The sequence below is a fragment of the Capricornis sumatraensis genome, chromosome 2 (genome assembly GCF_032405125.1).
Source record: "Capricornis sumatraensis isolate serow.1 chromosome 2, serow.2, whole genome shotgun sequence".
Taxonomy (NCBI): domain Eukaryota; kingdom Metazoa; phylum Chordata; class Mammalia; order Artiodactyla; family Bovidae; genus Capricornis; species Capricornis sumatraensis.
In genome coordinates, this window is record NC_091070.1 from 110,527,736 (window position 1) to 110,541,574 (window position 13,839).

General features: G+C 41.9%; 1 protein-coding gene and 1 pseudogene across 1 annotated transcript in view; one reads left to right on the forward strand and one right to left on the reverse strand.

Annotated features, from left to right (window-relative positions):
- Positions 1–8,215: 8,215 nt before the first annotated feature.
- Positions 8,216–8,310, reverse strand: LOC138074702 (U6 spliceosomal RNA; annotated as a pseudogene).
- Positions 8,311–9,106: 796 nt separating this feature from the next.
- The window catches only part of SLAMF1 (signaling lymphocytic activation molecule family member 1), a 38,686-nt gene continuing 33,953 nt past the window's right edge, over positions 9,107–13,839 (forward strand). The window contains exon 1 of the mRNA XM_068965071.1: positions 9,107–9,182. Within this exon, the coding sequence (XP_068821172.1) occupies positions 9,107–9,182 (76 nt within the window). The remainder of the gene's footprint in view (positions 9,183–13,839) is intronic.

The window sequence follows — 13,839 nt, forward strand, 5'->3', positions numbered from 1 at the left end:
GTGTGCATACCTGTCATTTTAGTTACATATGTGCTGATAGAATGAGCAGCCCACTGCAGCAAGAAAATACTTCACTTAAGCGACTGCACAGTAAGGAGTATTGCTTCCACTGTCTGCATACTGTGCACCTGCACCTTGATTGTAATTATTTGGAAGTATCCCAACTATCAGAGCTTCCCAGGAGGTGCTACTGGTAAAGAACCCACCTGCAAATGCAGGATACATAAGAGATGCGGGTTCGATCCCTGGGTCTGAAAGATCCCCTGGAAGAGGGCATGGCAACTCAATGCAGCATTTTTGCCTTGAGAATCCCATGGACAGAGGAGCCTAGAGGGCTACAGCCCATAGGGTCACAAAGTGTTGGACACGACTGAAGTGACTTAACACATGTACACACAGCCCAACTATCAGATGTTTAGTTATGATGATACCCAAAGGCATTTTTAATTGAAATTTTATAACACAGCAAAAGAATAAGTTGAGGTGACCAAACCCACACTACAGGATGAGAATAAGTCCCCCATAGGTATTTTATATAGTTACAGTTGAAGTAAATAATAAATGCAGTTATTATACTGTGTAATTTTGATATTGGCTTCAAATCCTCTCACACATGAGTTTTGCAAAACTGTATCAGGTGTAGCTAAGGGTTCAGTTCATATTTTCATTCTGTTTCAAATTTTCAGTTCTGATTCATATTTTATTTTACTGTTCCTGTTCTGTTTTATACACTGATATTTTTCCTGATCAAATGTGATAGTCTGTTCTGAGAATTTTTGACTGCTTTATCCTTTAAATATTGATTGCAGAGGATTTATCTTTCTGTCTTCAGTTGCTAAAAGTTCTTAATGGTTCATCATGTGCTTTGCCTCTAATTTATGCTGGAAATTTACCGTCGGTCTTATGAAGAAGCCCAGGAATGATGTTCCTTTCCAGAGTGCCTGAAGCATTCTGTCCCAGGTCTCTGAGGATGGTCCCTGGTCTTGACCACAGGTAGTACTCCCTGTGCCTCACCTGCTGCAGCTTTGAGGCTCATCATTTAATCACTTACACCTACTTTCAGGAAATAATGAAAATGACAGACACCAAATGCAAAATGCTCACCAAATACTGCGCTGGACACCTTGAAGTGAAGTGAAGTGAAGTCGCTCAGTCACGTCTGACTCTTTGCAACCCCGTGGACTGTAGCCCACCAGGCTCCTCCATCCATGGGATTTTCCAGGCAAGAATACTAGACTGGGTTGCCATTTCCTTCTCCAGGGGATCTTCCCGACCCAGGGATCGAACCCATGTCTCCTGCATTGCAGGCAGACTCTTTAACCTCTGAGCCACCAGGGATGCCTGGACACCTTACTTGAATTAATGTCTTTTAGGTCTCCCAACAAACCCATAAGAGGGTGGTTCATCTTAACTCTGCTACTGATGAAGAAAGAAAGGCTTAGAGAGATTAAATAACTTGCCAAAGTCACATGGTTTATAAATAACAGACTAGGGACTTAACCTCAGGTCTGTCAGACTGCAGAACTGAGCTCTTTCTTTTAACTTTCTAAAACTTTTAATTTTATATTGGGATTTTGTCTACAATGTTGTGATAGTTTCTGGTGACTAGCAAAGGGACTCAGCCATACATATCCACGTATCCATTGTTTCCCAAACTCCCCTCCCATTCAGGTTGCTGAATAACATTGAGCAGAGTTCCATGTGCTATACAGTGGGTCCTCACTGGTTATCCATCTTAAATATAGTCGTGTGTACATGTTCATCCCAAAGTGGAAGTGTGAAAGTGAAAGTCAGTCATGTCAGACTCTGCGACCCCATGGACTATATAGTCCACGGAATTCTCTAGGCCAGAATATTGGAGTGGGTAGCCTTTCCCTTCTCTAGGGGATCTTCCCAACCCAGGGATCAAACCCAGGTCTCCCGCATTGCAGGCAGATTCTTTACCCGCTGAGGCACAACCGAACTCCTTAGCTATTCCTTCCCCCCAACCTTCCCCCACTCTTTGGCAGCCCTAAGTTCATTTTCTAAGTCTGTGAGTCTGTTTCTGTTCTGTGAGTAAGCTCATGTGTATCATTACTTTTTAGATTCCACATATAAGGGATATCATACAAAATTTCTCCTTGTCTGACTTACTTCACTCAGTATGACAACCATGTTACTGCAAATGCCTAGCCAAAATTCTGAACCAGTCACTCCAGCACCTTATAAACAAAGATTTAGAGGAGATTTGCAAAGTTGAAAAGTTGTGACAAGGCTAGGAAACTATGGAAGATTTTATTTTCTTTCTTTAAAAATTTTCTTCAATATTGTGCTATATTTGCAATTTTTAAAAGAGGAGACAGAATCCTAATATTTAAAAACTCCAGTTCCTAAATATTCTGCTTTTAACTAGTAGTGATATCTGATAAAATAATCCAAGTGGTTGATAATTAAATGTGTTAGTCCTCATACAATTACATGAAAACAGAGCGTTTGGAGTCATTATATTTTAACCAAGTGGAATGTTTTTCTCAGGGTTAGTGTTGGAGCAAGCAAGTGGATGGAGAAGAGGAAGCTACTACACTTCCTCTACCATCCTTCATCTGGGTTTGTCCACATAATTCATTGTGCTCTCCAGTGACCCCAGCTAGACTCTTCGCTGAAGCTTTCTAGTCTATAGCTCATTGTTGGTTTTTTGTTTTGTTTGCTGCCTTTAAGAGCCCTTCTTTTATTGGGAAATAAATACAAACAGATGAGTCAGCCAACATATGTAGTTCTAGGGGCTACATATGTAAGAGGAAAGAGGCTCACTTTCTCAGAACTCAGCTAGTATGCTAACTTCTCCCTTTTCCCTGGACTCGCTTCAAGTCAGTCCACTTCATTGGCATGATGACACAGGAATCCCTGTTCTGGGCTGGCCCATTAGCATCTCAGACAGTCATTGAATGATCTCACAGAAGGTGCAGTGCTCATTCCACAGCTCTGTCTCTCAGGGAAGCCACGGTAGTTGGAGACTGGATCTATTCAAAGAGAAAGGAGCATTTTGCTCCTTGCCAACCTTTGCAGGAGAAGTGCTCAGTAATGTACCAAAAAGCTTTCCAGAATGACTGAAGATGAGGACTTGGGTTAAGCTGTGTATAGAGGGAAGAATAAGGCTGACAGTGATTTTTCGGGGTTTCTAGAGTACTTCACAAATTATTGTCATATTTATCTATCTTGTCTAAGAAGGTAGATCAGGGACTTCCCTGGTGGTCCAGTGGTTAAGAATTCACCTTCCAGTGCAGGGGATGTGGGTTCAACTCCTGATCAGGGAGCCAAGATCCCACATGCTGCAGGGCAACTAAGCCTGCATGCCACAACTACTGAGCTGCATGCTCTAGAGCCCATGAGCTGCAATGAAGAGCAGAGTGTCACAAGGAAGACCCAGGGCAGCGAAAAAAAAAAATGGAGAGAGAGAAGGTGGATCAGAGTTATGGGAGGCAGTTTTTGGTGCACAAGAAAAGGTTTGAGGTTGGTGCCTCAACAGCCACTGTTACTGGTTCCTGAGGCTTGTTCCTTCCTAGAAGGTGTGGGCTGATAAGGGCACTTCCCTCTTTCTAGTGGCTTATGCCTGTAGAAAGCAAGCTAGTAAACTACATGGCTGCCATGTAGGGCAGTTGGGGGGACATTAAAGAATACCCCCAACCCTACCAAGAATGCTTCTCAAAGAGCTGCGGAATCTTCAGGTACATGAGAAGTTCAGGGTCAATTTCCAAAAAGGTCTCAGAAAGGGAGAGCTCTCCACACATTGGCTCTGAGGTCTGGAGTGATGGCAAAAGCATCAGGGAAGCGAGAAGATTTGGGAGAGAAAATCCTCAGATTACATATGCTCATAGATTTCTCTCTTCAACCTCCAGACTCCATTGCTCTGAACTGGATTAGAGCAGGCACTGATGTGGGAAACTTGGTAAAAACCTTTGAAGTGGGCAATCTGATTAGCACAGATCAGGTAAGGGTCATAAGACACTGCCAGTGGGCGTCATCACAGACTGTTCTGTGCTACATACCCAGCTCCCTTCCTTGAGCCTGGGCACATCGATCTGCTCAGAAAGGTAACTTCCTGAGTTCTCAGGGGAAAGATGCTGGATAAAACCTGGGTCTAGATCTGAGTGACAGCCACCTCATAGTCTCGTTTTCGCCCCCGTCTCCCCTCAACCCTACAACCCCAGGCCATAGTAGGGCTGTTTGGTACACTGTTCTGCTCAGCCTCCATAGCAGACACCTGTCCCCAGTGAGCTTCCTCATCTCACCCCACAGGGCAGACCCCAGGGTGTTTTTCCCAGTGATTTCCCCAGGCCAGTTTTAGACTGCAATCAAGTCTGCTGGAGATGTTTCAGAGTTTGGGGGAATTTCATACTTTCATTTTGTTTTTGTGGGGTTTTTGTTTTGTTTGTTTTTTTTTTTACTTAACCAGATAAATGAACTCATCATGGGCTCCAAGTAGCCAGGTGGTCTGGAGAGCTTCTCAGTGACCCTTCCCTGTGGGGCTGGCTTATATTATAGGGACCTCTGGTATGAGACCAGAGAATGGTCATTGGCTGGGAAGCTGGAATGCTCAGGGGCAGTCCAGAACCAGGAACCTACAGGCAGGTCACTTTGCCATCTCTCACCTTAAAGTGTCAGAAGAGAGAGTAGCAAGTCTCAGGGGGATTTATACTGTCCTGTTTAAGAGCAGGAGATGACCTCATTGTGCAGCCCACCTGAGATTGTTTGCAGAGGGTTTTTTTTTCACAGACACATGGTCCTCCTTGCTCTCAGAGAGGGGCTCCACATAGGCAAAGGGAAGGAATTGGTGCTTTGTGACAAGTGATGAATGTGTGGGGTAGAAATTGTATTCATCTGGATGCTCCTGTTGCCTATGCCTGTCTCTGGGCCAAATGGAATGTTCTATGGATAATGGGCTATTGATCAACACAAGCTTGAAGATCGGTTAGGATTCTTGTCCAGTGTGATGTGAAGGCTTTTGAATTTGACTCTGTAAATACAAAGCGTTATCACCGATGTATCTTTTGTTGTTGATCTGTCAGAGTCTGTTCTTTATAGCTGACGAAGCAGCTTGGTGTACCAAGTTAATAACTGCAAACCTCAGGTTAGTCACCTTGCCCCTTAGGTTTTAAAATAGTTTCCTGTGACAGCTGTAACAAAGCAGCTATAACAAATTACCACAAACTTGATGGCTTAACTATAGGATTTTGTGGATATTCTTTATCAAATTGGGAAATTCCCCTTCCCCCATTTCTAGGTGGTCGAGAGTTTTTATCACGAAAACCTATTCAATTTTGTCGAATGTTTCTCTTCATCTATTAATGTGATCATGTGAGTCTTCTTCTTTAGCCTGTCGATATGATGGATTAACTGATTTTCACATGTTAAACTAGTATTTGTGATAAATCCTATTTTGTTGGAAGTATATAGTTTTTTCTTCCTCCTTGTAGTTCTAACAGTTTTCACCTTATTATCTGAGCTCTGTTGTTAGGTGCATACATGTTAAGGATTGTTATGTCTTTGTGGAGACTTCCTTGTCACTATGTAATACTCCTCTTTATTCCTTATAGCTTTCCTTACTTTGATGGCTTGCCTGTCAGAAATTAATATAGCCACTTCTGCTTTCTTTTGATTAGTATTAACTTGTTTTCTTTTTCCATTCATTTACTTTTAATTTTATATGTGTTTATATTTAAAGTGGGTTTCTTGAAGATGTATAGTTAAGTCTTGTTTTTGGATGCACTCTGACAATCTCTTCCTCTTAATTGGTTCATTTAGACTGTTAACATTCAAAGTGTTTACTGATATTGTTGAGGTAATATCTACCATGTTTGTTACTATTTTCTATTTGTTAACCTCATTCTTTGTTGAGCTTTTTGTCTTCCACTCTTTTTCTGCTTTTTATGGTTTTGATTGAGCTTTTGTAAGATTTCATTTTTTATTTCTTAGTATGTCAGTTATACTTCTTTTTTTAACTTCTTTTATTGATTGCCCTAGATTTTGCAATATGCATTACAACTAATCCAAGCACGGTTTTAAATAACACTATACTGCTTTATGGGTAGTATGAGTACTTAATAGTAGCAAAATAATCCCAATTCCTCCCTCCTGTGATTTGTGTATCATTGCTGTCATTCATTTCACTTATGTATAAGCATATATACACAAGGCATATGCATAAGCGTACATAATTTGGTATGTTGTTTATATATTGTTGCTATTATTATTTTGAACAATGTGTTATCTGTTAGATCAATTAAGAATAAAAGAAATAAAAGCTTCTGTTTTTACCTTCACTTATTCCTTCTCTGATGCTCTTCCTCAGTAGATTTGAGTTTCTGACCTTTATTACTTTCCTTCTCTCTAAAGAAATTCTTGTAACATTCCTTACAAGTCAGAACTATGGCAACAAATTCCCTCCATTTATGTTTGTCTGAAAATATCTTTATTTCTCCTTCACTTTTGAAGAATAATTTCACAAGATACAGAAAATTATAAGTTGGTGGTTATAATTATATAATTATAATTATATATGTATTTATATAATTATGTTTTTTTCTCAACACTTTTAAGTATTTTATTCCATTCTCAATTGTTGCTTGCAGTTAATTCTTTTCAAGTTAAAGAAATGTGAAGACATATAGAAGACATATATTGTGACACTAGTGAATTTATGTTAAAAGTTTTTAAATATTAGAAAATATTTCCTCAATTTTTTATGCATTTCACAATTAAAACTACAGTCTTGACACACTTTTAAGTTTAATCTTTTTCTCACTTTCTTTCATCTAGACAAGTAACAAAATAATAAATCAAGGGACTTCCCTCACGGTCCAGTGGTTAAGAATGCCCCTTGCAATTCAGGAGATGTGGGCTGGATCTCTAGACAGAATGTTAAGACCCCGCATGCCACAGAACAACTAACCCCGAGCAAACGCAACTACTGCGAGTCCATACACCACAAGAAAGATGGCACATGATGCAACTAAGACCTGATGCAGACAAATAAATAAATATTTTTAAAACCCAATGAATCAAAACTCTGATATATATCATTTTCCTCTTTTCATGGTATATATACTCTCACCCTGGCTGATTTCAAGCTACCAGCATGATGTCATTGAATGCAAAGCTGGGGAAAGCCATGTAGCAGCACCCATGATCAGATATTTTGTTCCCATGACAGAGATACAATAGATGTAATGTTCTCAAGAGCATAAAGAATAGTGAAATGTAAAATAATTAAGAAGTAATGAGTTTTGAGTTTTCAGTTCCCTCAGTTTGGGATGCATTTTATTTAACTGTAAATTTATATAATTCCATTTTTTAGTAATATAATGTTTATCAATAACCAGCTCACAAGTTTCTGAAACTTTAACAACTGGCTCTCATGAGTTGATACGTGCTGACTCCAGCACAGCACTGGCTAGTGTTGTGGGCAGGATAGTTGGGTGCCAGGTGTTTATGTATGCGGAAAGGGGAATGATGAGAATAAAGAGCACTGTCACTATGTCACCAGCTTTTATTACCCTTATCCTCTTAGGGAGCCCCATTGGAAAGTGACTTTGACCTGTTATATGGACTTTAAAAACACCTGTTACAGGGGCTTCCCTGGTGGTCCAGTGGTGAAGAATCCACCTTGTAGTGGATTCTTAGGCAGGGGACATGAGTATGGGAAGATCTCACATGCCATGGGGCAACTAAGCCTGTGCACCACAATGACTGAGGCCAAACACCTAGAGCACTAGAGCCACAACTCCTGAAGCCTGTGCTGTGCGACAAGAGAAGCCTGAGCACCATGGTTCAGAAGCCCCCGCTCGCCGCAGCTGGAGAAGCCCGAGCCCAGCAATGAAGACCCAGCACAGGACCCCCTCCCCCAAAAGAAAATACCAGTTACAATTGCATTTCAAAGTTTCCTTCTGAGCCAGTAATAGTGTGTTTCATATTTATTGATTAACTTATTGAAAAGCACAACATCTTCTGTCAGTTTTAGTGCCTTCTCCTCAATAAAAAGATTAGTTGCAAGTTCTAAAATAAGGCAGCCCCTCCAAACACAGCATAGGGCTCACTAAATTCTACCACAATGTACCCAGCAGGGAAATTGGGTTTCTGCCAGCTGACCCACCCTTGCCCACCTCCATCTCTCTGTGATTTTGGCACCAGGACCTAACTGCATGGAGAGATGTTCTCTGAAATTATGGAACAAATTAGAAGTAAAATGTCCATCAGCTATTAAAAGTCAATCATTCTTGCACAGGGGTAATGCTAATCTTCTCTGTATTGTTCCAATTTTATTTACAGGGGAACAATGGAGAAACAGACATAGAGAATAGACTTATGGACATGAGGAGAGGGGAGGAGAGGGTGAGATGTATGGAGAGAGTAACATGGAAACTTACATTACCATATGTAAAATAGATAGCCAAGGGGAATTTGCTGTATGGCTCAGGAAACTCAAACAGGGGCTCTGTATCAACCTAGAGGGGTGGGATGGGGAGGAAGACGGGAAGGAGTTTCAAAAGGGAGCAGATATTTGTATACCTATGGCTGATTCATTTTGAGGTTTGATAGAAAACAGCAAAATTCTGTAAAGCAATTATCTTTCAATAAAAAATAAATTAATTTTTTAAAAAAGTAAATCATCCAAGTTCAACCTGAGCTAACTCATCCAAATTTGGGGAAGCCTGACACAACTACATCTTTTCTCTTCACTATAATAAGAGTTACCAGACAGAACCACCCAGAGAGGCTTGACATCCCTTTCCCGGAGACAGCTAAGAGAGGGAGAGGGGGAGGACATTTCTGCCAAGGCTGGGGGTTTGACCGAGGTGATTACACAGATCCCTTCCCGGCTCTTGCAGTGTAACCACCTGACTCTGACTTCTTGGGAAGAGCAGAGTGACTTAAGGCTTGAAAGAGATGACCAATCCTCGAGGCACAGGCAGAAAAAGCCCCAGTGAGACAGGAAGCCTGCTGGTTTCTGATGCATAAACTAGACAGTAGAGGCAGCACTTGGCTGGTGCAGAGCTCTCTCTGCTCTGGCTGGTGTCTGAGAGCAGCTGTCGGGCTCTCGCCAGACTCCCTTCCCTATCCTTACTGGCTGATGGATCCCAAAGGGCTCCTCTCCTCGAATGTCCTGCTGTTTTTCTCTCTGATCATTGAGCTGAGCTGCAGAACAGGTAAGTGTTCATCTGTTTGAGGGCTTGGGTCCTAGGATTACCTACGAGGAATCAGCTATAGCCGCCTAGACAGAGAGAGAACTCAGCGGCCAGGGGTTGTTATTTGGCTGCGGGTAGGGGGCAGGGAGTAGGGGGAGGGCTGTGATCTGCTGTCTCTTCCTCAGAGACTGAGTTCCTCCTGCTTCTGTCGAAGAGGAAGGAAGATTGTGAGTTACTGGGCTCCTGGGTCCAAGGCTTAGCCCCGCCTGTCCTAGCTTCCAAGGAAACCAGGAGTTCCAGTCAAAGACACTGGTCACATTCTAGACCGGCCTCTCTGGGTGAGAGGCTGCAATCAAAGTCCTGGCTGAGTGGTTGGTTTTGTGTGAGTATCCTTCTGGCAAAGGCACAGGCTAAGGGAATGAGCTGGAGAGAGGGAGCTCTGAGAGAAAATTACTCCTACAACCCTGTCCTGGATGGGGATCTTCACACACACACAAGCAGACAAACCAAAAACATGGTCCACCTACAAGAAAGGGCTGTAGTGGGAAGAGAGGGTAAAAGTGAAAACCCCAGGCAATGGTTGGGAACAGACAGTGGCTACAGCGTGGTTGTGCTGGTGGCTACTTTCCTGGAAGTAGCACTCCAAGGCAGCAAGAGGGGAAGAGGCCAGGAATTTTGGAGCCCAAGGCTGGTTACATTTAGTGAGAAATGTAAATGAAGAATGCTCAGAGCAGCTTTAGTGTTCAGTGTTTGGAACTGAACTCGGCTCCTATTTTCTGGTTTGCTGGCATTCTCTTGTTTAGTAGTTTTGTGAACTACTGTTTAGAGCTTTGAGAAAAGGTGTTTGAAAAAGAAAAAGCCAAGCAAGGAGCAAACTTTGGGTTCACTAAGGAGTGGATGAGCATCTCCATTCTGCTTAAATGCCTTCAGACTTTGTGGGAGGCAGCCTAAAGTGGAAGCGGCATTAGGGAAAGAGGGAAAATCCTGAGGCTCTGGATGTTTTGTTCTTGGGGTTTTCAAGACCGCAAATCCATTGTGGACTTTTCCAGGAGAAGCCCAGAGATGTGCTGAGGTTATCTGAGGGGCTGCACCTGAGATTGATCTTTTGACAGATTCCCAGATGAATAGCTCTTCCTTGGCCCTGTGTTTCCTCAGAATCAGGCAGACTGATGGCTCTTGCTGCCCAAGGTCTCAGAGAGCAGTAATTGAACTCAGGGTTCAGAAAGCTATATGGAACTACTTTAAGCCATAATGAGGAGATGGCTTAGATGGTAAAGAACCTGCCTGCAATGCAGCAGACCCAGCTTCGATCCCTGGGTCAGGAAGATTTCCTGGAGAAGAAAATGGCAACACACTCTAGTATTCTTGCCTGGAGAATTCCATGGACAGTGGAGCCTGGCAGGCTACAGTCCACGGGTTCGCAAAGAGTTAGACATGACTGAGCGACTAACACTTCACTTCAGGAAGAGTCAAACCTTCCTGGGGGCACCCCATTCATGACTCCACCATTTTTGGAATACTTTCTGGTGACTATCAGGAGTGACGAGTTTGAACAGTGAGCTGAACATTTCTATCCCTGTGCTGACTTGCCATCTGGTCAGCCTGGCCCTGGCATCTCAGGATCTGTTGACAGCAGCTGCAGGCAAGGCTTCGGAGGTCACTGGTTAGTAAGAAACAGCCCAGCCCTTTAAAGGCGTGTCTATCCAATCAGCAGTGTTCATCTTTCTTACGATTATCTTCTCTGAAATATGTACAAAAATTTTATACTGTTTTTATTTTTAAACATGCACTCTCTTGTGAAACCCCAATGAAACCCAGACGGAAATGCTTTGCAAATGGGACAGGTCAACCATGACAGATTTACCCAACCAAGAAGCCCACTTCTTGTAAAATTAGTACCCACTCCCCTTCCCATCTCCCAGTCAAAACTGTAAAAGTCAAAAAGTCCACATGTCTCTTCCCCCAATGAACTGAAATCTCCATTTCCCTCAGTGATACATTTTTTAATAGGCTTCTCTTTTTCAGAGTAGTTTTGGGTTCACAGCAAAATAATTGAAAAGTACAGAGATTTCCCATGGCCCTCACATACACATAGCCTCTCCCATTATCAATATCTCCCACCAGAGTGGTGCAGCTGTTACAGCTGATGAATCTACCCCAGTAGGATTTTTTATTCCTCCATTCAGGTCCTCCTCACTTCCTTCACACACATAAGAGGAGAAGTGAGGGGCAAGTTGGGGGGTGGTTCTAGACTTTGCCCAATCTTGCGTATTCACTGTCCCATTCTACCCCAATATTTAGATCTAGGCACTTTTATTTCTCAAGAGGTTTAATACTGTGACATAATGCCACTGACTTCACTATCTCCAGTGTTAGACTGGAAATCAGAACTTCAGGGCTATTTGGTTTTATCCATAGATTGACTTTGGACACTCTCATTCAGCAACTATTAGGACACATGGTATGCCTGGCACTAGGTGACATGTGGGGTAAAATGAACAACCACAGCCTCTGCCCAGAACTTGGCACAGAATCTGGCACACGAGAGCCCTTCTACAAATGTTTGTTGAATGATTAATAATAGTATGTACAGAATTTTCTTGCTATATACCAAACACTATTGTAAGTGCTTTATGTGTATTATTCATTTAAATTGGTATTGCTACATTATGATTTTATAAAAACAGGCACAGAGTAGTTAGCAATTTCTCCTTAATCACACAGCTGGACTCCAGAGGCTCAAGGAATGAAACTGGATAAGCTTATGTTTAGGGAGGAGAATCCTAAAATTTGTATTCAGGTCCCATGGTAAAAATTAGACTGTGCTGTCTATAATTGAACCATATGAGTTGATTCTAATTGAATTGAAATTAAATGTAAGAATTCACAAAAGGTGAGGGAAGTTGGATAAAATCAGAGGAGGAAGTAGAAGGCATATGGAAGTATTTGATTCAGGATTTGGAAAGTAGACAGAAACATCTTTCATCATGTAGTTTTTTTTTTTTTTAATTTTTTGTTAACTAGTTGTTTATGGAGGAGTATCCTACGTAGGTCTATAAAACTTCAACAGTATAAAAAGGTATTGAAGAGAGATTTGTCTCCCTGTTATAGTGGTAAACAAAACAGACAAAGACCCTACTCTTAGAAGCTTGTAATTGCATAAGGATAAAAAGCATTGAACGAGAGTTAAAAGTGTGATGGGTGATGCGAAAGGAGGGACCCAGAGTGCACTGGAAGCTCATGGCAGAGAAGCCGTATCTCAGCCAAGGGCTAAACGTAGAGGCCTGAAGGACAGAAGGAGATAGCCAGGCAAATAAAAGGCAGTGGCCAACTTTCAGGCTGGGGAACGGTAAGCACAAATATTCTAAGAAAGACCCAGCAGCATCAAGGAATGGGACTAGAAGGACACCTGGTAGGACTTCAATTTACAAAGGAGCCTTAGATACATTATCTTTTCTTTGTGAGCCCAGATTTCCCATAAGAACTATGAGGGCTCTGAGTCCTCCCTGAAAGAAATGCTATAGCAAGATGCCCAGTGTCAGGGCTGCCCCCCACCAAAAATGGTTATCATTAGGTAGAGTCCCATCTTATGAAAGGGTTGGCTAAATGCTGCTAATTTCAGGAAAATATCCATGGGCTCACGTGAATCACTCTACTTTCTAAGTAGAATTGCCCTGGAAGGAAAGTGAGTTGGTGTTAACAGCTACAAATGTTTCCTCCAGACTCTGAATAAACAGGGTCTGACTGAATCACAAACCCGCTGGAAAACAGTCATCAGGCAGTAGGATGTTTCAGGAGCTGGTACTCTACTTGAAGGGTTTTATGAACCGCTTTAAAGTCCCCACTTGTTTTTCCACTCTTGCTCAGGTGTCAGTGAGGTCACACACCCCCTACAGACCCGGCCACTCACACACTCAGTTGTTACATCATCATTCTTATGTGGGTTGTGGTGTGTGAGGGTCTGTTCTTAATGAAGTTTTGATTCCATTCCCCATGACCAAGTCTGCTTAAACCACTCATCCTGTCATTCTCATCTGCCCTTTCCTTCCCTCTTAACCTCTTCTTTTCTATAAAAAAATTAAAAAAAATTTTTTTTTCCTTTTTTTGGCTACTTCTTGCCCCATCCTCTGTCTCCTTTTCTCCTGGCTCCCTTCCATTTCTAAATTCCAAAAACAACCATGATGTAAAGAATCTGTTGGATTGGGTGGGTGGAAAGGACACACACGACACAACGGAGGGTGGAGGCTTATGGTCTATAAATGGGTATCATTTGCATTTTTTTCTTCTCCATATCAAAATTGATCTAAAAAAATAAACAGTGTGATGGGAATTCTCAACCTTGATTTGAAGCCCAGACACCTTTGAGAAGTGATATTCATGGCTATGCTCCCAGAAAAAATGTACATATGCTTACCTATATGACTTCTATATTCAATTTAGGGGGCCTGTATACCATGTGACATTTCTACTTGCATGGATGGTTCTAGTTTTCTGCCATCCCTTTATTGGTAGAAGTCTAGGTTCAGGATTCTTTTTTTTTTTTTTTTTGCTTTTTATTAAAAATTTTTTAATATAAATTTATTTATTTTGATTGGAGGCTAATTACTTTACAATATTGTATTGGTTTGCCATACATCGACATGAATCCACCACGGGTATACATACACGTGTTCCCCAT